Here is a 24,689-nt window from a genome sequence, read left to right as displayed (position 1 = left end):
ATTATTATTTATTTCTAGTAGACAGTGTAAACTATGAATTTTTCCAATTGTCATTTCGAAAGTACTACGACTTACAAGAAAACTATTCAGTCTTATACAGTTATACCTTAAATGTATTAATGTTACGTGTTTTCTTTTGCTTGTGTATTTACGTAAGTACCTATTAATTTTACTCTCTCTATTATTAAAATATTATCTTCGATGTACAATCGACTATCGAATAGGTGTGTACACCAAGCGTCATTATTAAGTAGACGTCATACCCGCATACGTTGTCTCCGTCTTACACACGTACGACATTGTAAATGTTCGTTCACCAGTTTCAATAGTGTGCTTTTAGTTTTGATATTTGATTGAATTGACCTATTATCAAAATGTTGGTTAAGAACATTATCTTGTGTTGTTTTTTTTACAATATTTTAATTTTTAATCGAGTTATGAGTTTAAAAAATAAGATTAATTGAAAATTCTCATGATTCACTGGTCGTATGAGGTAGTCGCTACTCGATTTTTAGTTTTGACGTCCGGCGCGCGGCGTGCAACGGCCGTGGCGGCGGCAGTAGCTGCTCGTTCAAAAACCGTCACGTCACAACATACGCCCCTGTTACGTGTGTACCGATCTTTCGCGAACGGTACGCTTATAACGCGTTTTCATAACGTTTATAATGCGTTTATATTTTTCATACTCATAAGTCATAACTCATAACACTCATAACTCATTTAAAAATTAACCAACGAGAGAATATAGATAATGTTCTTAACTAAAATTTTGTAATAGGTAAATTCAATCAAATATCAAAACTAAAAGCACACTATTGAAACTGGTGAACGAAAATTGGCCATGTCGTACGTGTGTAAGACGGTGACAACACGTGGGGGTGCGACGTCCTCTGAATGTTTTTAAGTAATTTTGTATTTTATCAATACATTTTCTATTTATTGTTCGTACAAGTTTAACACTGTCCACGAATTATTCCACTAGTATGAAAAATTTTCTGCTTTTTTCAAAATAAAAATCACAAATCGAGTTTAAACATTTGAGCAAGTGTACCTATACTACTTCGCTGTACATTAAGTTATGAGTGAGTAACAGTACAAAAAGTTAAATTAATAGTTAATTTGTTAAATTTGAATTTAATGAAAATCATGATATCTATACAAAAAAACGATTCTGAGCTGAAACAGTCAATCAGCCTATATCACTAAGTATATAAATTTAATAATGAGTCTTTAATATAGCTATTAAAGTAATTTAATTACTATTAGTATTATGTTAGATTGATTACATTTTTTCCGAAACCATTGAATTTATCATATTATTGTTATCAATTTTTAAATTAATACCATCTTATCGTAAAACAGTGTGAATATCTAAAAATCAATTTATTTTAAAATATCATTGCGTTTAATAAAATGTATTATGTAGGTAAAAGTCTCCACGAATAATATTTTTGAATTATAAATTATAATAAAATAATTTCGTTTAAATTTAAACTTATATTATTCATAAAAATAGTTTTGATGTTTTTAAGTTTAGCATAAAAAACTTACGAAGTACATTGTTTTAAATTTACAAGCCTTACTAATAAAAATTGAACATTTTATAAATTTTCAAGTTGAAAACAGTTTGAAAATGTTCGTGATTTTGATGAATTTTGTAATAATTTTCACTTCAATTGCATATAATAATAATTATACTTTTGTATATTTAATATTTTTAAATAAATATAAAAACAACTTATGTGGGATTTTGTATAATTTTCAAGAATTTTGACTCAATGAATAATTTTTTATCGTCCATTCATAGAAAAAAGAGATAACACATTTAAATAGTTTATAAACAGCTCAAAAAGATTTAAACCATTTTTAAAATTGTGATTTTATATAAAAAATGATCATATATTATGATCTTGGATAATTGAATATACTTTTTTACGAAAAAAATATCTATAAATTGAATATAGATTTGCTCGTTTGGATAGTATTAAACGGCCGTGGCGGCGGCACTAGATGTTCGTTCAAAAACCGCCACGTTCACAATATACGTCCCTGTTACATGTGTACCGATCTTTCGCGAACGGTACGCTTATAACGCGTTTTCATAACGCTTAAAGCCGTCTACACACGGAGCTATTGATTAGAAACTAATTACTGACGCAAATCCCTAACCAGTTTACGTTTAGTCACTAACTATGTTTATTAATGATTATAGTCTATAGGTACTTATTACTTATTAAAATCCAACTATAATATCAATTTAAAGATGTTGAAATCAACAAAGAAATCCCGTGTTTAATAATTACGTACGTTTCTCTCGCATATTTATGTTTTGATGAAAACAATGGACCAATTTTTTTTAACGTTTTTTTTTTTATATGTATAGTGCATAGCCTCGTTATCATATGACTGATAAATAAATATCATAGTTAAAAAATAATTTGACTTGATTTATTGTTTCCTTAGATTTATTTTATTAAATGGTATAAACGTTGTAGTAGTACGCTTAAACAAATAATTTTAAAGGTGATAACATTTTATAATCAGGATTACTATTTATATATGTTGCCAAATTGTTGTATCTTCTAATACGTGACTCTTTGTATCTTTTTAATTTCAACGTCAATATATTTAATTCGTTTTTCAATTGCGAACACATAATTAAATTTCTATCTCTGTGTTCTGTATCATTAGATTCTAGTGACTTCGTCAAAGACAGCAGCTCCAAATTTTTCTATATGAAAAGTAAAGCTACCTAATTATATAAAGCAGGGCCGGTCTTAGGGAACTATGCGCCCTGGGCAAGAAAAATTAATGCGCCCTCTAGTCCAAGTTAAGTATTTTTTACTCAGAAGTCAGAATAAAAAACAAACTGATTTAATTAATTTTTATTACTGCAATAAATTTAAAGTAAAGTCATTTTTATAATAATAATATTAAGTATAATATATTTAATAGGTAGGTTATGATACGAATGTTTATATTTAAATAATCTTCATATTTGTAATGGAACTTTTCGTGCTTTTATCTCTGCAAATTCATTTACCAATGTTGTCCAATCGAGATTTTCTGCAATATCATTTTCAATAGATAAGATTGCAAGTGATGACAATCTCTCATCACTCATAGTTGACCTTACATATGTTTTAATTAGCTTAAGTTTTGAAAAACTACGTTCTCCAGATGCAACCGTAACAGGAATTGTCAAAAGAATCCTAAGTGCGATCCACACATTTGAAAAAATTTCTTTTGTGTCAGTATCCAATATATACTGTAAGACCTCTTTTGGTGCCTTATATTCTACTGGTAAAATTTGTCGAAGATGTATTAATTCATTTGCAAGGTCTACGCCATTAAGATCCGATTGCTGGCCCTCTGACAATTTTAGATGAAGATCCATACAGTGAGTAAGAAGCTCCGATTTTTCTGGTAACTTATCAAATTTATATAAAAATCCCCAAATACTTTTATGGGATTCCATTTGTTCAAAACGGTCTTCAATGACCACCAGAGCTGTATCAAGAAGCGAATAAAAAAATTCTCGCTTAAATATATTTTCTGGATCACTTTGCTCTTCATGTTGGCTTTCGTAATCAAACTGTCTTTTTCTTTTTCTCGATCGAGACAAATCATTGAATTTTTTTTCAATTCCAAGAATGTCTGCTAACTCATTTGCTTTCATAAGTGCGTCGTTATAACCTGATGTTCGGTATTTAGAAATATATTCTACACATGACTTCATGAGTGAAGTAGCAGTAACTACATCCATTGTTATACTCTGTAAAGATTTACTAACAATATTTATTTGGAATAATATGTCATACCACACAACAATTGAAATTAAAAACTTATAATCTGCTAGTTTATTGGCTAGACATTCTGCTTCGTGACGAGTTTGAATATCTCCCTGAGTAGTTTCTGAAATTTGTATTAACGCATTATAAATTTCTTTTATTTGGTATCGAATTGGTTTTAAACTGTCTATTCTACTTTCCCAACGAGTAACACTAAGGGGCTTTAATGTGAGTCCAGTAACATGGTTCTTCAGTATATCCCATCGTTGAACTGATGCAGAAAAAAATACATATATACGTTGTATGACGCCAAACAATGTTATCGAATCTTTTGATGAAGATGCTGCGTCTGAAACAACTAAATTAAGAGAGTGACATCCGCATGGTACATAGAATGCTCGAGAATTTATATTTAATATTCTAGCTTGGACTCCTTTATTTTTCCCTTTCATATTGGCACCGTTGTCGTACCCTTGACCACGACAATCACTGATATTAATATTATTTTCTTTTAATGCGTTTAACAAAACTTCAGCAAGTCCTTCTCCTGTTGAAGTATGAACTGTTCGGAAACCTATAAAATGCTCTTTTATTGAAACCATGCCATTTTCTTCTTCTACAAATCTCAGTGTGAATGACATTTTTTCGGAGTGACTCAAGTCTGGGGTGCAATCGAGTATAATTGAAAAATATTTACTTTTCTTTAAGCGATTTTGTATATTTTGTAAAACTTTATTACCTAATAAGTTTATTAATTCATTTTGGATTCGCTTGCTACAGTAATGATCAGCGCATTGTTTAGAAGATACTCGACGTAAGTGTTCAGACATCACTCCATCGAAATTTCCCAAAAGTTGTACAAGCTCTAAAAAATTACCAGCGTTGGGTGAAAACAGCTTTTCAGATGAACCCCGAAATGCTAAATTCTGTTTTGCTAAAAACAGTGTAATTGCTATTAAACGTTCTAAAACGGACCTCCAATGATGTATTTCCTTGTTGATAACTGATTGGTGTTGACTATCAATACATTTATTCTTTAAAAGCCTATTTTCAAATTCTTTCCACTTAGAATACATATTAATATGATTAGTTGATTTTTCGTGTTCTTTTAATTTATCACTTAAATGTTTCCAGTCATTCGATCCTAATTTAGCAAGTGAAGAAGAACCTCCGAATATTTTACAACAAAAACAAAATGCTTTATCTTTACTATAGGAATATATAAGCCACTGTCTGGTTATTTGTTGACCATTATCTAAAGTTCTAACGGTAAAATTCAAGGAAAAATGACGTTTATTTTCATCCAAGGGAAAATTAATATTTTCTATTTGAACTGGGCCATTAGAAATCAGTATTTCTTGATACTTGGTACTCAAAAAATTAGGCCACAATGCAGGATCAGAAAGACTATTCTTTGTAGTATTGTCTTCAATATTTTGATCACAATTGTTTTTCAATAATAATGGAGAATTACTATTATTGTCGGACTCTATAGATTCATTATCAATGCCTACACATGAAGTATCGTCAGAAATAATAACATTAGTTTGATTATTATCGTTATTATGATATGATGTAGAAGGGTGTTCGTTAATTTGGTCAACGTCAGATAGGATAAATTTATTCATAGACCCTTGCATTTTTTTCAAATCGCATTCTTTTTGAAATTTTCGTTTTCTATTTTGAGCACCAGAAAGTTTTTTCGGTACCATTTTCTAAAATTCAAAAATTAATTTTATGTATAAAATACGTTTTCGAAAAATATAATCTAGAAATATAACTGTATAAGGAACTATAATAATATAATACTTAATAATTATAAGAATTAGAAATACTTCTAACTAATATTGTAGTGTAAAGTATTATATTCAAAATGGTATATCATAATTTTCCGGTTTTTTTATCCGGTTACCAGTAAAGTATTATAATATAAAATATGATAACTTATTTACTTACGAAAATTAAATGTTCACTATTCGATGACACCGTGCAAAATACTAAAATAGGTAGGTATTAGGACAAATTATTGTAGGACAACTTAACAGATAATCAACTGTGGCGGGTATTGTACGTATACCTGTCAAACTGACTCACGAAATAAGATTATCAGTACCCGCATCATTGATTCGACTATCTATTTTCGTTAATCGTTAGTATGTAACAAATATGGTTTTTCTCAAGATATCTTAAAATCGTTGTTATACATTATTGTATTTACTCGAATTATTAAAAATAATTTGAATTACAAAAACTATTGTCAAAAAATTAATATTTGAACTCTGAAGGCGCCCCTAATATATTGGCGCCCTGGGCTGTCGCCCAGCTCGCCCACCCCTAAGACCGGCCCTGATATAAAGTAATATTTGAAAAGTGTTTATAATTGATAGTTAATTATTTTAGTGTACCTTTTCAAACAATTGTTTAAGTTGTATAAATTGATTTTTGGTACTTTGTCTGAAGTGTTTTATGATTTTGTCTCTTATACTTGAAGCAACCGAGTCTTTTATAGCAAATTTATATTTTTTATCTTTCTAAAAAAATAATTTTGTTACTTTACGCATATAATTATTAACATAAAAGTACTTTATCTTGGAGTAATTGTTTAATCCTATGATTCCGGTTCCAATCCAATGAATCGATTTTTAACTTAAACTCTGATCGTTCTTGACTACGCGTTTCCAGTATCTGTATAACATTATCTTCCAATTTCGAAACGTTAATAAGTGATTTTTTTTCAATTTCAATCATGTCTTGTAACATGATATACGCTTCATGAGTTTTCAAAAGACTCACATATGGATAAACGATATCTTCAATGACTGATTCGGGATTGAACTTTTCATTTTTTATTGAACTATAAGTTGGCTTTTTAAATAGTCTACTCGATTGTGTGATCTGACCTTCTCCATATTGATATTGAACATAAATAGTACCACTTTCAAGATCAAAACTTAAAGTGGCAATATCTAGATCTTTATGTTTCGATTCATTTCTTAAATATTTTTTCAATTACACACTGCAATATATTTTAATAACATATTATCTAAAAAAATACTAAAAATAAACCTAATATTAGTAAGCTACATATTAAAATACCGAAGTAAAGTATTATAATAATATATACAACTTATTAACATTAAGTGAAACATCGTCATCGTACCTAATGACATAGTTATTTACATTTATATTCATATGTTCTAAGAAATAATTTATGTAGTGTTTTTTCCGAATAAAACCGATTATATCAAGAGTTATTAATATTCACCTTCGGTTTCCTTTTATCGTTTATATTCTGGGAATTATTGCTTATTGTTCTACAAAATACACACAGCTGCCAGAATAATAAATCCGATCTGAAATTATAACGGAGTATTTAATAGCATTAATTTTATTAGAATGCAATATCAATTTCAATTACATATTAACGTAGTATTAAATTATTAAACTATAGGTACATTGATAATAGAATTGAATACTTTTAAATAATTCCAGGAATTTTATGCTCCTGCATATCGTATTGATTAATTAAAAAAAATAACTAGGCAAGAGTGATAAGACACAATTCGAATATCAGCTTAATGAGTTAATGGAAGAAATTTGATTTTGTATATCTGTGTGTAGTTGGTACATGTTTAATTATCATGCATATATTAGCGTTTTTCAAAAATATAACGAATATATTGAAAAAAAATAAATAGTATTAAATTTATAGTTTTTGTTGGGAAATGTCGCATCTAAACAATAAATTGTTTAAATTAAATTAACTTAAACAGAAAAAGTAAATCAAAAATGTGTAATTAATAGCATATTCAATATTGCAAAGGTATAATGCGATTTACTATTTAGTGATTATAGAACTTACAAACCTATCGTTATACGTTATAATGAAACTATTTTCATTAATTTTAATTTCAGCCATTGAATCAAGCCTCAAATTATAAAATGTGATTAAACGCGTGGTCTCTATATTGTTACAATCACCATAAAACTTATGTTCTGTAAAAATATACATAACAATTTTGGATTACTATTTTTTTTTTTTTAATATTTTTAAAACTGTACTTTTTAAATAGTCATCTCGGCCGGGTTTAAAATATTCTATAGTTTCAATTCCTTTGACGGTATATTTTGTGTCAATACAGATCAATTTGTCTACTCTATTTTTAAATATTTCTTGAATAAATATTTTGTTTAAATACTCTTGTTCGGTATAAAACGTTGTTCTTTTAATCAGTCCATTAGGCATGACATAATCAGCATAAAACTCTTTAATTGCATTCATATATGGCACGATTTTTTTACCGTTTGGATACAGCATAAGATATTCTATATACAATTTACGTTTTAGCGTAATAAAATAATTGTAGTTTATTTTTTAAAAACAAAACACTTACTATTTATAGGAACTTCTATAGCAGTGACCCACGAATTGGGCATCTCAAGACTTTTTAAATTACTTCTTTGTACATTTTGAAGTTTGTCTGGTAAAAAATGTTCCCAATAATTTGTACTCATTAAAGTAAAATTATATTGCTTTATAAAATAAAAAAAATTAAAAATTAAGTTGGCAAAATTTTTTAAATTTAATCATCAATAATAGGTACACACCGTACAACCTCCTACCAAGGGCTGCAAATTAACCCAATAATTATTATGATTCCAAACCACTTCTATTCCAATGTAATTTTCATCAGACATTTCTTTCCGTTCACCTGTACTAGGTTCAATGAAATATGGAACCTCAGATATATATGTATCGTCTTCAGTTTCCAACGGCATAATCATGACCCATGCGTGTACTCGTTTACCAAATAGCGGATCGGACAAATTTTCAAATTCTATCTGAAAATTGTGGTTATTTGATAAATGAACAAAAATAACATACACATTTTTCATAAATAAAATTCATGTTTATACGATTGTACCTCTATTGTTTCATCATTTACTACAATTTCATTTTTTTTCTTCTTCCATTAAGAAGTTAACATAATCATTACACAAATCAATCATAGGTTCTACGGCATAAGGATCATCTATAATGTCTTCCTTACTCTCAGAATTTAATTCTTGTTCATCCTTTTTATCATTAATATAAATATATTAATTAATTTCGAATAAATATTATGATACATACGATTGGTTCTTTTGGAATATCTATCTTGATTTTTCGTAGATCATTATTACACACAATTTCTGTGGCATATCCATATATAACAAAAGCATTGTACCCACAACCAATTAAAAATGATACTAATAATATTGCCAATTCAAAACAATTAGCGATTTGCGTTTTTAATGTCGTTGCAGGAGATACAATTTTGTTAGGCTAAAAATGTATGGGATTAATTATTATTTTGATTATTCTTTTATGACCTATCACTTATAATTTTCCTGTTTACGCAGTTAATGTGCTATAGCCAAAACTTTGAAATAATATTTTTTGGTATCGAAAATACTAACACAAATCAGAAAACTATAATTTAAGAATTATAATCGTAATTTTAGATTTTAGTATAGATATTATGTACAGCCAGCATTTAAGGCGTTGCACGCTAATATACTTAACGTAAAAATAATAATTTGAATTTTATAATAATATATACTATACCAAAGCTAGAGGATCTTTTAACTTGACATATGTTATGTGTTTAGCCACAAACTGACTGTAACTGATCAATTCGATCAAATCGGAATAGACTAATCGAGATGGTTTGATTGTAGTACAAACAACTTTCTAAAAATATTATATAATATTATTAGCTGTAATAAGTTATAATTATGACTGTAATTTCTATTTAAATACATATTTTATAAAAAATATAACACATTTATTTTGGATTGGTTTTAATTAATACATTTCATTTGATTTGTGATAAAATAGAGATATATATTTTATTTTATTTACATATTTCATAATTATTCGTTTTTTATTCTTGATTACAGAAAAAAAACTTAAGAGCCTATAATTACATTTTCAATCCTTACGTGTTAAAACTAATATTTTATGAATATTTTAAAATAAGATAATTAATTCTAATGAATTTCGTAAAAATATTAACTATTTTTATACTTGTAAAAATATGAGACTATAATATGCATTCGATATTTATTAATTGTTCTAATAACTTTTAAGGTACCGGGTTTTAAGTTTCAAGATTTTTTACTCACAAAAAATATTGCATCATGGCACTTCAATCGAAAAAATTTAAAATATTTCAAATGCCTATATTATCATTCATGAAAAGAGTAAAAAATTATTTAAAATGCATATTCTTCTAGAAAATACTGAAAATTTGAAATGTTAACTGTCATTCAATTTTAAACAATACATAAATAAACAGATTTTGTTAAAAACTGTTCTCTAATTTAGCTTTACTTATTCCATAATTAAAAAGTATCTACTATATTTTTTTTTATGACCTCCAAAATATAACTATATTCAAGTTGCTACTCATATAGTCATAGAGACATTAATAACTTATTATTACAAACATTTTCTAAACTACATTAAATTATTTCATATATTTTACAGAAACGATATCTTACTCGGACACCGCATTCATTTTGTGGTATTAAAACTAACTGCCGTCTATCAGGATATTTTACTTTAAATTGTTCAATAAAATTTTCAGCACAAAAAACTATTAGCTTTTCAATATTTGAATTTTTCGTGTATGATTCTGGAAAGATTTCTGGTATACTTTCGCTACAACATAATAATACAATTTTTTTCCGTGTATAACATTCTTAACCGACACATAAAATTTAATCAAAAATAACTTTTTTCTACTTGTAGATAATGAACATAGCAGATTTTCTTCCCACTCATAACTTTTCACAAATAGTACTCAAATGTGTAATTGTAAGTTAAACGCAAAAGAATAAACCCATTTTTGTCTATTTCAATGAAAGAAGAAATTAAAAGTAAAAAAACAGTGTATGAATTATATATGCGCACATTTGAAGTAAAACTTTTTACGCTTAAACAGCTAGATTAAATTGTATTGTTTTTATAGGGATTGAAATGAAATGCTTATAGAATGACATACAATACTGTTTGAATATAAATATTTTTTTAAATTTATTTTTGTAATCTGTACATTACTGTAGGTGCTTCGATAGTTTGTATATTTTGTGTTTGATGGTGCTGCATAGCTATGAATGGGTTTACGTTAAGTTAATTTATGTCTTGAATCTTGATTCATCGGTTTTGAAAGGAAAATAATGTGTTTATTACTAGTGGTAAATAATGAAAAAAATCCCAAAGATAATACAAATAATTTAATTAACTCAGGTTGATTTAATTCAAGTTGGCTGTGAACGCAGCTTTTCAAAGTTAAAATTTGTGAATAATTATGTAAGAAACACGTTGAATTAAAAATTGTTGGAAAGTTTTACGTTAATGAGTGTTGAAAAAGACTTATTATTAAGTATTGACCCAAATGAAATTATAACCAAATTGGCTTCAAGAAATATAATGTATCGTAAATTATTATTATTTTAAATGTTTCTCTTAAACTTATTTCTGTACTAAATTTTTCTTGATACTAACTTTTAAAATTAATCAAGTGTCATTTGGACTACCTTAAAAATTGTACATTTTAAATTCTACATTGTTATATTTTAATACATTTTTTTTAAATTGATTTTAAAAATATAAGAAAGAAAGAATTGCTAATATAAAAATTATATATTTAAAAAAAATAATGCCTCGTTTATATATTTTTTATTATTTATATTATGAGGCGCTAAAAAATATATCTCGGTTGGCCAAAAATCGCCTATCCACCCAAGGATGTTGAACTAACTTTATATCATCAGCATAATCATTAAATTCTTCTTCTCCTTCTCGTCCTCCTTCTTCTTCTTCTATTATATTATCTCTGATTAATAATGAACAATCAATATTGTTACTAGAATTGGAGCTGGTGAACGAATTATCATCGTTAATAGTATCTAAATAATCATCTACGGTTTCTTCAACCAGATTATATGAATAAAAATCTTCCCATAACCAATCTAGTGAATCGGAACTCATTTAAGAGGAAATTAAATAATTTTTAATACAAGAAATAAGACACGAAATATTTATTTAACTAATAAAATCAATTGAATAATAATTAATAATGTTTAATCGAAAACGTTAGTTACCAAATTGTATATTTATATTCAATTTTTTATTTATTTTATTATTCCTTTAATAAAATTGTTAATATGAAAAAAATTTCACTCGATTAAAAAATTGAAAATTGAATACTGGATCCCACATAATTTTTTCTTATAGCGATATAAAAATATTAAAAATATACAGACACAATTTATTTTTATAAGCATTAGAAGTTCAAATTGTTTACAACATTTTCACATAAATTTCCAGTTATCTGATACTCAAAGTTTATAACAATTATAACTATTGATTATAGAATATAATATATTAGTATAATATATATAGTATATTCTATAATCAATGCTATAACATAATAATATGGTATAAATATAAACATATTGTGATACAGTGGTAGCGATAGTTTCCAACAATCGTGATTTTGATTTTAAAGTCTATTGATCTATGGCCATAGATAATTACAATAAAAAAAATATTCTATTATTTTCTTACCTATCTAACGGGTGCTATGTACTATGGAATATTGTCTATCATTTCACATCATCGATCACATTGCTTATTATTCAATATTAATTTATACGTACTCACGAACGTTCCGTATACTCTCGTATCCGCCATTTTTGCAAGTTCTCGGGACGCATGTTTAAAGGTATTTAGTCTCATGCTTAAAATTAATTCAACCTTTTATTAAAATAAAATTATATTACGATGTGTTCAAATGTTCAATGTTCAATTTGGTGCGTATACAACACTCTGCCACTGGTCCCTGTCTTGTGCTTTTTAACATTTTAAACATTATTTCAAGTTGTATTTTCTGGAATATAGAATGATTTTTTTGACAAAAATATATCTTTACTGTGAGTCTATTTGAAATTCATAAAACGCTATTTTCGTCACTTTTGATGATATTATCAATCACTATATGATGAATAACGAACGTAATTTAAAAGCATGAAATATTGTGTTGGAGGTAAAGGTAACTTATTTACTGGTAAAATAGGCAAATATCTACTGTTTTGTGTTTATCGGTTATTTGTAGTGAAGGTTTATAGATTAGAGTGTGTATTACATTTGATAAGTTAATTTCAAGTGCCTAGTAGGTAAATAAGTAGCTAACTTATGGCCTATGGGTAGTTAAGTATTGTAATTGAAAAATATATTTATTTTAATTTGTGGTATAAATATGTACAATGTCTAAACGTTTACCAAGTCTTTCCATAAATCATAGACGTATATAAATGGGAACAAAGTAGCTATAAGCACCAATAATAAATAATTGTACAAAACTTATATACGAAAAAAAAAATGAATTTATATTAAAACAATATAATATACAAGATATAGAAATAGATAATGTGTACTGTCCAACAGTGTTTGTCATGTTTGTGGAAAATAAAAAAGAAAATGCAATTTAAAACTTTTATACATTTTTCCAAACAGTTTTCTACACATTCTTTATCATATGTATGTATATTCGATACTGAAGGTTACAACATTTTTTTCAATTTTATCGTTTTTACAAAATTGATCTAAAAGCTTTTTGAACATTAGGGATTTCTCTTGAAAAAGCTAGTTAAACACAATCGATTGCGATAAATGAGAAAATCAAGTAAGGGGCCGGGCTTTTTACGTATTATCTTAAAATAATTTTTTTGTCTTCGACAATGTCATGAAATCAATTATTATTATATTTCCTGACTATCGACTATTTTAAAGTAGGTAAAGAAAAAAAGTCTCACTGCTGTCTACTTTTAAGTGAAAACAATTTTCATTTACCGCGTTTGTTTGCAAACTACCTATTTTTCTTTCTCACCTCAGGTATCATACAGCAGTTTTATTTCGATGTAAGACGTGAAAATATTTTCACCATCTTATATTATCATAATGTCGACGTTATCTGCGGATAAGGATCAAAATACCATTGAAACAAACTCTGTTTCGAGTATTGATGAACCTTTTGTAGAGTTTGAGTCTTCAGAATTCGTTCCGACACCGCCGGAAAAATTCAACGACGCTTTCTTGTTTGTCGTGTTATGTCCACCTGACGGCGGTCCTTGGGCTATATTCACGTGCATATTAGGATTCCTGGCCCTATTGATTTGCGACGGCGTTTGCTTATCCTTCATTCTGTTCGATGGCCGTTTTGGTATGGTCGAAAACTTGCCGTCCGGAACACGCACCTTCGAACACTTGGCCGTGATCTATTTGCTCCGTTACTTGACCGGTAATTATACAATAATTATAATTTTTAATATTTACATGTGTCCGTGTATACATATTATATAATATGAAATATGTATTTATAATATAAGCGTATATTTGCAAATCTTAAGTATATACTATATAAAGTCATTATTTAAAAGTTTTTCCTGCAGTACCAATAGACAATAGGGGTTATAAATTGGCGAAATTGTGTATACATATAATTATGGCCTAGTATACTATTGTAATTTCATTAAATAATATGTGCACGAACTCGCGACAGTGTAAGTTTAATAAATATGTACGATATACGTGGTTGTGATTATATTTTATAAGTATAATATTTATAATATATTTTACTGTAAATGACGTTAAACGAAAAATAACGTTATTCATTATCATCAGTCATTATTAATGTCGTTGCTTAATACATAGATAATAATCGTTGTAAAGTATATAACCGTAGATATTCAGGTGTGTCAGGAAGTTGACACCCCTTCAATAACAATTTTTTTTTAAGTTACGAGTATGTAGCGCAGTTTAAGTGGAGCACAACAGTTTGAAAAAGACGAACAAAGCAAGTATACCGCTCTTCACTCTTCAGTACAGTAAGTATTGATTGAATCACTAGAATGGATGTGTTAAATTTAAATTCAACGATATATTATAGAATGTAAAAACGATTCTGAGCAGAAACAGTCTATCATTTTATTATTTTTAGAAAACGCTAATATAATTTGGTAAAAATGCCAAGTATTTATAATCATTTGTAGTTTATAAATCGATATATACAACTGTATAAATTATTCCTTTTTGAAAATCCTACAACAATATAACACAATATTTTTTTTTTAAACTACAGGAGTTTGCTTATAAATTTCTGTTCTTCCTTAATGTTTTATTTATTTTCTTCGGTTATCTTAAAAAATATTGCAATTTTTAATTTTGGCCTCTCAAAAGTACAAAATAGATCTATAATTTTTTATCAGAAATCACCTTCATCCTTTAAGGTTAAAATTGAAGCACTTTTCAACTATACTAATCGTGTATACAGTATAATATAATCATATAATTCATAAATATCTCGTATCTGGTAATTTTGAACATTTACCTTTTTCATATTATAGACGTGATTGACTGAAAAAAATTACTATAATTCGTAGTAAAGAACATAAATAATTGTACTACGATAGGTACGTAATCTACTGTATTATATTATTAACACCTACATGCAGCTACGTAGACTGTTATAGTTTTAATTAAACTTAAGAGTGTAAAATTGCAATCAATAAGTCTTGTATGCCTTTATTGTGTGTTTCTGATTACAATGTACAATTTAAAAACGATTATTCAAAAGCAGGGTAATTATGACTTTAAGCTAAATTATAATTTATTATTTATTATGTTTAAATATATTCTAGCTTCATTCACTTTTATCAATTTAATTCGAAAGCGACGGCGTATATTTCTATAAAGTACCTATAATACTACCAATAATAATATGCAAATTTATGTTTATATCGATAGTCTATGAAATTTTATATATTTATTCTATAGTTACAAGTAAAAAAAAAAAAATAATACGGTTAATACTAATATAGGCTATTATAAAAACAGCTTGTTACATAAATAATGTTTAAAAAATTGTACATTTTATAACCAGATAAATTGGCAACCATTAACTATTACGGTTTGTTTTCTTTTTAGCCATTAAGTTCAGTATCCATATAGTTGGTTGATAAGAAACACATTTAGAAAACAATTACATACGAAAATGCAAAATTTACATGATATTATATTATATTACATCATAATATTATATTCCACCTTGTATGCACGTATAATCTACAATCGATATTTTTTATGACCTATTTTTATATTTTCGTTTAATACATATAATTTGTATATATTATTACGTGTCCTATCAGCTAACAGTAATCCATTATTTTATCCTTTCAACTAGCTCTGATAATAATTGATACTATGAACTATGTACGTAGTAGATAGTCGATAAAAAAATCCTAAAATTTGCAATCGACTATTATGCACATAACATATGCATAATGTATCTTTAATCACATTTCAATAGTTTTTTTTGTCTGATGTTCAATTCTTTTTAGTTAATTTAATACTTTGCATACTTTGCGTGTATATATGCATGTAAATTATTAAAAACAAATATTATGCAGAATTTAATGACAACGTGTAAAATATTATGCATATTTTATTTTATCAACATTAATTAAATATCTTACTTTGAAATTTCAGTTTACAATACCTTTAGTATATATTGTCTAAGTTTTTGTTATACTATACGTTTATTATAAAGTATAATATAAACTTTTAAGTAGAAATAGTTTATATATACAAATCATTACATTTTGTTTGTAGAACCGTTTTCATGTGCGTACATCAATCTATATGGTTTTAGATGTTGTTTATTTATTGGCAGTTTATTGTCCATCATGTGGCTCACGATGTTGTGTTTTATTGAAAATACATTTACTCACGAACATTACATTTTGGCCATTATTGGTGGTAAGTGCAAAAAAACACTGTATAGATGTGAACGTTTAATAACATTTTTATATTACACAATTACATAATCTATAATTTGTATAATAATTTATCGATAATTTATTCACTAGAATTTAGAGTTACAATACAATTAATAAAACATATGAGTTAGTTTCATAAATTCAGGATATAGACTATAATATAGTTTAAATTAATGAGTGGGCCCGAGAAATGGGCATGAACAAAAAAATATATATCATTAACAATTAATGTAATTTTTTAAATAATCTAGTACCTAAAATGTTATAAAAATGCTATGTATATGTGACCAATATTTTATTTGTATAATAAATATGTTGTAAACTTAAACAAATTTAGGAATTGGAATGGGGATGATTAAAACATCATTCTTCGTTTTGCTGTCCGCGCTGTTTGTTGTAAGACGCCATACGGCACATTTATCTCTTCATCTAGGAAGCTTCACTGGCATGCTAATAATCCCGCCTATTACCGAATTCCAATTACTATCGTCGGCAGACTTGAAAACAGCATTGTATACGAATTTAGGTTTGTGCAAGTATATGATATGTTGATATAGTATAAAATGAAGTGGTGTTGCCAGGATTTTGACTATTATTAGAGGGAGGGAGAGAAGCTGATAATTAATAATTATATAGGTTGGTAAATTTACAAGGATTAATTTAATATAGGTATAGATACTCTGATGTGAGTATATTTTTAATTTTGGTTTTTATGCATTTTATTATCTATGCTAAGACACGTGTTTAATTAATAAATTAGGAAATCTTAGTATACCTTATCATTGATTTTTAACAAAGTTACATATATCTATTGTAAAGTATTGTTATGAAAGAAATAATGGAAAAAATTACTAATTTCTTATTGTACCTATAAATAAAATATTAAAATTTCAACAGAACTCTATTCTATTAAAAAAAAAAAAAAAAAAACAATAGTAAAGAAAGTACTTCAATAGTACTTTCATAATATTCAACATTATTTTGAAACAATTGCTGTTATTAATAAATTTTAATTAAATTATAGAAATAAATGTAACTTTCTAACTTTCTTACCATTCTACAATAAGAAAATTTGTCCAAAATGACTTCAACTGATATTTAAAAAAAATATTTTTATAAATAAATAATAAAGCCATGCCAATAAGTCTGAATTACGTATAATAACTGATGTTGAATTTCTAAGGTAGTAGTTTATTGTTTTATAAGAAAATTTAAAAAAATACTTTATACGTTTTTGTAAATTTCATACAACTATGAAGAACAATATCAGTTTTCCTGAAATTTTTGGTAGTGTTGCAACCTGGCTACACCACTGATATAGTGTTAAATGAAATATTAAACTTTACAAGATAAACACTTATACCATTACAAATAGTTTAAGTTATTAAAGTTAAATACGTTTAAGATATATACTTCATTAATGTAGGTATAATGTGCTTTACACTTGTATTCTGGTTGTTTGTATCAACACCGGTGACGTTAAAATTAGACATAGACGTTAAAGAATCTACTACCGATTCTACTTCTCCACGATCAAGAACCGAGACCACGGCCTGGAACATAGAAAACTTCCACAATATGTATAAATCTTTAACTATACATGACACGATCGGAAATCGAAAGTGAGACATTTTTTAACCTTTTTTTTTATTTTTATAAACACACAAAATATATTTTATCCAATATTTTTCATGGTACATATTATACAATCATACGGACTTCAGCGATTATTATTAATAATGATTTTATTACTTATAATGTTCAATATATAAAATATCAATTGTTATTTATTTCGAGAAAAAAGGTCGATTAAAGGATTTTACCTCCATTCTTTTCTTTATATTCCATTCATACTTCTCGTGATGTATAAAATATTGTATCAATTAAGCTTAATGCTTAATGCTTAATTATTGTAATAAATTTCCTGATAAAAAAAATTATATTAAATAAAGATGGGTAAAATAGTTGTACAGTTCAGAATAGCTGTCATTTTATAAAGTTCCGACACAGTTAAATTTTAATTTTTTTACAATCAACCTTCAAGATACTCGAATACCCGTGTTTATCTTATTAATATTTTTGTGTTAAAATTAAGTTTCACGCTGTGCAATATAATTAAATTTTTTAATAATAATCATGCGTCTTTAACGTAACTTTTTTTTTTCATGCATTACTGAAATTAAACTTTTTGTTAAAAATGATTTGGTAATAACATTTCGAATAAAAAGAATTTGAACATCTGTGCAATTAAGGTATTGTAACGATTGTCAGTTAAATATACGTTACATTTTAACAACGTGTACCCTACTTAAGGAATAATATACGATGTTGATAGACGACAATCGTTACAGTATTGAACGATTCTAGCTATAGTAGACACACTACAATTTATAAAATCCCACTTAAATATATAAAATTATTTAACACGTGTGTTACGTTTTAAAATCATTTAAGTTTTTGACGTTATTTGTGTGGAAAAGTACGTGGATCCTGAGGTGATATAAGTAATTAAAGACATTTACTATAGTTTTTAGTCTTGTAGACCGTGATGCATATTTATTATATTATTGTAATATATAGGGCTGTGAATTTGTAGGAAAGTATATTTTATTATTTTTTTTTTTTTGTGTGTGATTATGAAACGAAGTTTAGCGAGTACATAATTTGAATTTTGTAAAAACAAATCCATTTATGAAACTTTTATTTTGCATTTTTTGACGTTTTAAATTTTTTTAGGTCATATTTTTTTTTCATTTGTAGGTCTATTTTCCTTTTTTAGTTTATGTTCCGGTATTTTTAATTAAATTCCATTAATTAACACCTTTAAAAACCTAATTATTAAAAAAGTAAATATATAAAAAAAATAAAAAAGTTTCAGATTAATAGAGATTCAAATTCAATCAACATTTTTAATATTTTTTTTTTATCAAATAAACACATTTTTATGCATGTAAAATGTAATGTACTAAATGTATAATATCCTATAATATCAATATAAATATAAAAATTGAATTAAAAACCATTTTAAGTGTATTTTTTACTACAACTTTTGGTAATTTTTATTACATTTTTCACATTTTAAATGCATATTTTATTGCATTTTTAAGGATTTATAGTGCATCCAATTTACAGCCCTAGTAATATATATATATGTTATAAGAATCAATCTTAGTTCGTCATAAGTACTCATGGTAATACCTATCGATATAAAAGTAAACATAATATACTAATATAATATTGCTATCTATATAATATATGACAGGTGTTTAGTATAATTTACTGATTGTAGATCAAATGTATCATTAATTGCTATTGTTATTGTAGATTGTTTACAAGCATCTTTTTAGCGAACATGCCGATAATCGTGAATGCGGAACCACTGAAGTATGCCGTTCGAAATTTAAACTATTCAAATTGGATCTATGAAGAATATCAAAATCGTAGGTTGTGCGTCCGAAATATCACTAACATGTTTAAAAACGATTTAATTGGCAGTCGGCCAATGTATAGAAATGACATACTCTACGACGGAAACATTTCCTTATTGTTGACGACCAATACAAAGGTTTTATTCGATACCAAAATATATAATATATCGATTGTCAATACATATATCCTTATATCACGTAGATAAATGGTTTTAACTGTAGTCAATGTGATGTTTAAGAAGTTAAAAAAATCTATTCGTTTTTGGCATGCTAAATAATTTTGCAAGTATCTTTAAAACTAATACTTGCAAGACCCTAAAAAAATTGTTTTAAAATCATTAAAAACACATATATTATATTCTATCTACGTACACCTAACACGTCTATACATATTCATAATTAATTTCATAATTTTTCTATAGTGTACAAAAAACAATATTATCAAGTATAATGAATACTTAATGGCGATGACTCGTATTTATACCATGGCTGACGTTGACGAAGAAAGATGTAGACGGTTCAGTTTAAAATGCCCAATAGCCATAAATCGAGTTTTGAAATGTATGTTTAACATGTCAATCTGGTTCAATGAACAATTTCTCTTGATGGTAGCCAGTGAGGCATTGATTCATGCTGCCTGTTTGATACCATTCATGTTCATTAAAGGTATATTATGTCCAAATAAATCAACGTGTCAGCTATATTATAATAAAATAACATTCAATAAAATATTCGTGAATTTTTTTTCAATTAAATCTAAATACCTAATTAAATTAAATTTTATTCTATTGTTAATCCTCGTTTGCGTAAATATATTACAAAGTAGAAAATCAGGAATCGCACACAATAATGTCCCGGTATTATGCACTATGTCCAATTTTTGTAGTCAAATTATGGAAAAGTCTACATTGTCTAGACATTGCACATAATGATTACATAAAGACAGTAAACTAGTTTTAAAATATAATTAAAAGCATACCTAATATTACTTTTTGTATTAACACTAGTTAAAACTAAAATAAGCGATTAATTTAAAATATTAAAACTAAACCATTAGAAAACAAAATGTGATCAAATGTATTAGATATATTATTAAATTAAAAAAAACTTACATCATTGATTATGATTAGCCATGCGTTTATTTACTAACCAAATAAAATTTAAATTAGGTCAATCCACTTTGATATCTTTATAAATTTGATAAATTTAAACATAGATATGATATGGTTAATCAAATCCAAAACAATATTTATTTAATATTAAGACGCCCCGTGCTTTGTTTCAGATTGAATATCAGTTATCAATACGTAATTTTTGTTAATATAATACACTGTACCTCCCCCCCACCGAAAAAATATATTAATAAGTATCAACCTACGATATATCAGTATAAAAAAATTATAATTAAGGTGGTAACTAAAATATAATTTTTAAATTTTATAGAATTGCGGATAATTTGAATTTTGGCATCGGGCCCCTTACAATTTACGCGTTATACCAAAATAATGATGATGATTATTTCTATGTTAAATATACCTATAATACATGTATCATTATTATAGGTCCTGTGGGTCAAAAGACGTCTGCAGAAGCCATGATTACTCTTATAGCGGGCTGCTTTGGTTTGTTGTATGGTCGAGGACTAGGTCATGTGTTGCACGGCAGGTCACCAGACCCAGTACCTCTGTATCATGTTGGCCTGACAATGATAGCTAATGGACTATCGTTGCTCCTATGCGCCACGACTATCAATGAGATTTACAATCTAGTGCCGTATTTCGGATTTTTTGGAATTACTTTCGGTAAACTTATAAAACATCATGAATATTAATAATTTATTATAATGTCAGAAAAAACTAATGCATGTTAAATTATCAAGCCATAAAAATAATGATTTGGTTTTTAAATAAGTGTTTTTCTTACTCTTTGGTCATGGATTAATAATTATCGATTTTCGTTATAAATACCACCTAGACCAGAGATTATGGCAAAGTTGATAACTGCGTGTAAAATCAAAATGTTTGGTATGATTTTATTTGCTTTACGTGCGTCAGAAAATTTTCAAACCTTTTTTTGCTTAAATAATAATCAATTAAACATATAAACAGGATTTTATTTGCTGTTACATTTAAATTTTACAGTATTTACTATTTACTATTACATATTAATATAAACGCATAATTTTAAACACTAAAATAATAAAATTTTTAAGAAATATATTAAAATAATTACAAAAACTAATTTTTAATAAGAAATCTGTTGCTGCATTTTTCCAGCTAACCGTGAAGGTTAAGTCCTGGAAATATAAACTTTTTGGAAAGTAATATAAAAATTATAAATTGTAATTAAATTGGCGTGTCACTGAAATAATGTGCGCGTGTCACCCTGTGACATAGGTTCGTCATCTCTAACCTAGACCATTCATCCCCATGTATTTATGTAAACGATTTACATATTATACAGAATACAGGGTAATATATCGTTATAATTCGAAATAATTTAAATTTATAGTAAAATAGTATATTATATTACTTTATGGTCAATACATTGATGTTTACTGTATATTATCTTTATATTAAACTATTTCAGGATATTACAAATCGATTCAAAACGTAGTGCTGTACACTGCTTTTCCAACTAAGAAATTTAACAATGTATGCGGACAAATTTCATTGGTCCGAGGTGTATCGTCGTTTGTTGGGATTCTGATAGCATGTATATACATTTTTTTTAATGAATTTAATTTTATTCATAAATATTTAATGATTTTAATGTACGATTTTAGTAGGTATTGAGATATGAAACAACATGAGTGTTCTCGTTTATATAAATTAAATATAAACTATGGAGGTAGATTATAACTATGATTCACACACGTCGTACTAGGTGTCTATTTCCTTAATTTAAAGGATTTCTAATTAAATGTTACCATAATGTATCCCTAAACCGTTTAACCGAGTGAATGTACTCGTATACGTATATTATAATGAAATTTAATTTTATAAAATATTTTGAATAATAATGTTTATACATTTGCTAAATTGTCCACCTGTATAATAGACTCGCAAAATCGGTTTCGATATTAATGCGATTAAATAAAGTAAATCAAATCAAATGAAGTTTGTATGATAAACCACAAATAACGCATATTTTTCAGTATAATCCATGTTCATGTGATTTGACGACGAACGTCAAATAAAATACTAATGCATTTAATATTTGCAAATGCTCGTAATGCTAATTCCGAGAAAATAGTATTTTATATAGTATGTTATATCAATAATACCTACATTAATCTGTATTTAACATTTTTAAATTTCGATGTACGTATAAATTATAATCTAAAAATGAAAAATACCATTAAAAATATAATTAAATGTTTTAAATATTCGTTATATCTATTCAACAATATATACGTATAAGAGATCTTTACGACTATTGTACATAGTTAATTAAGTACCACTCACTACCACTAGAAAAAATAGATAGTTCATTTTTCAATCCCAGCCCTATAGTTGTTATCCCTATGTTATAACAATTTTATGATCTCAAGTCGGTGAGCTATGGATAAATTCATAAAACCGAATTCCCTTTACCACAATCACAAGACAAAATCTTTAATACGCTGCACGTATATATAAATATGTATGTGTGTGTTAATACGACGATCGTGATGAACGAGTTGTTTTAAACATTACTATTAAAAAAAATAATAATAATGACATCGATAATAATTTAGAATGATCATCTGAATGTAAAAATTAAATTTTGATTTAGTGTTTAAAATTTCCATCGGTCTTTGATAAATTTTTACTGTTTTCCAGTAAACATAATGCGACCAGGGAACGGCGGTTTGCCGGCCTCGAGCTGCGAAGGAGTATACGTTTACGCAGGAATACTTATGATGGTTGCGAGCGTTTCCATGACCATGTTAAAGCAATCGGCCAACGGCATCAATCTGCGATCGTCATACTTCAAAGTATTAGCTCCGCATCTATGAAGCGCGCGGTCGGTGTAGAACTTATAAATGTGTATATTTATTACGCGACTACAATATATATATATATATATTGAGCCTAACCTAATCTTAAGGTACACCGACTCGTATTATGATTATATTGTCTAACCTTCTTAAATGTATTAAAATAAATTAATGGCTTTGTAAATAATAAAAATAAGCATTATATACTTCCATTTAAAAATCGGATATAACATTTTAGGTTGTTTCGAATGATTACGCATTGTAAGAGTAAGACTGAGTTAATAGTATATATTATTATGAACTGGAATTTACTAGTACAACTATTATTGACTCATGAATTAATTTTTAATTAACCACAATTAATTATGTTAATATTCACCTCATTGATTATTATTTTAGGTATTTTAGGAACGTATCTCTTATTATGCTATAGAATACTATAGCTATATTACCCGACTTCGTCCGGGTTAAAATTAATTTACCTCTATCATTTTCTGTTTTACTTCTTATTAGAAACATGAAATATATTAATTTACAAACACTATTGAATTACAACTTAATGATTTTCTACTTGTTAAATGTGGACATGTTTTCGATATAAAC

The 24,689-nt window shown here is 26.9% G+C and overlaps 2 protein-coding genes across 2 annotated transcripts; one reads left to right on the top strand and one right to left on the bottom strand.

The window, feature by feature from the left end:
- Positions 1–79: 79 nt before the first annotated feature.
- On the top strand, positions 80–24,245 carry LOC112598344. The gene is made up of 10 exons (XM_025344770.1): positions 80–152; positions 13,735–14,140; positions 16,510–16,656; positions 17,014–17,202; positions 18,103–18,298; positions 20,001–20,241; positions 20,527–20,770; positions 21,667–21,906; positions 22,694–22,819; positions 23,929–24,245. The coding sequence occupies exons 2-10, from the start codon at positions 13,801–13,803 to the stop codon at positions 24,102–24,104; spliced, it is 1,899 nt and encodes a 632-aa protein (XP_025200555.1). The 5' UTR covers positions 80–152; positions 13,735–13,800; the 3' UTR covers positions 24,105–24,245.
- LOC112598343 (dynein regulatory complex subunit 7-like) lies at positions 2,504–11,829 on the bottom strand. The gene is given in 15 exon segments (XM_025344769.1): positions 2,504–2,731; positions 6,197–6,322; positions 6,375–6,794; positions 6,796–6,807; positions 7,057–7,144; positions 7,658–7,787; positions 7,854–8,117; positions 8,186–8,324; positions 8,400–8,633; positions 8,717–8,752; positions 8,754–8,867; positions 8,926–9,117; positions 9,400–9,525; positions 10,338–10,497; positions 11,600–11,829. Coding segments are annotated over 15 exon segments (2,499 nt in total).
- Positions 24,246–24,689: the final 444 nt, after the last annotated feature.

This window comes from Melanaphis sacchari, unplaced genomic scaffold, assembly GCF_002803265.2.
Source record: "Melanaphis sacchari strain LSU unplaced genomic scaffold, SCAv2.0 Contig47_pilon_pilon, whole genome shotgun sequence".
NCBI lineage: Eukaryota > Metazoa > Arthropoda > Insecta > Hemiptera > Aphididae > Melanaphis > Melanaphis sacchari.
Note: the sequence above shows the minus strand (reverse complement) of the source record. Positions and strands in the feature narration are given on the sequence as shown.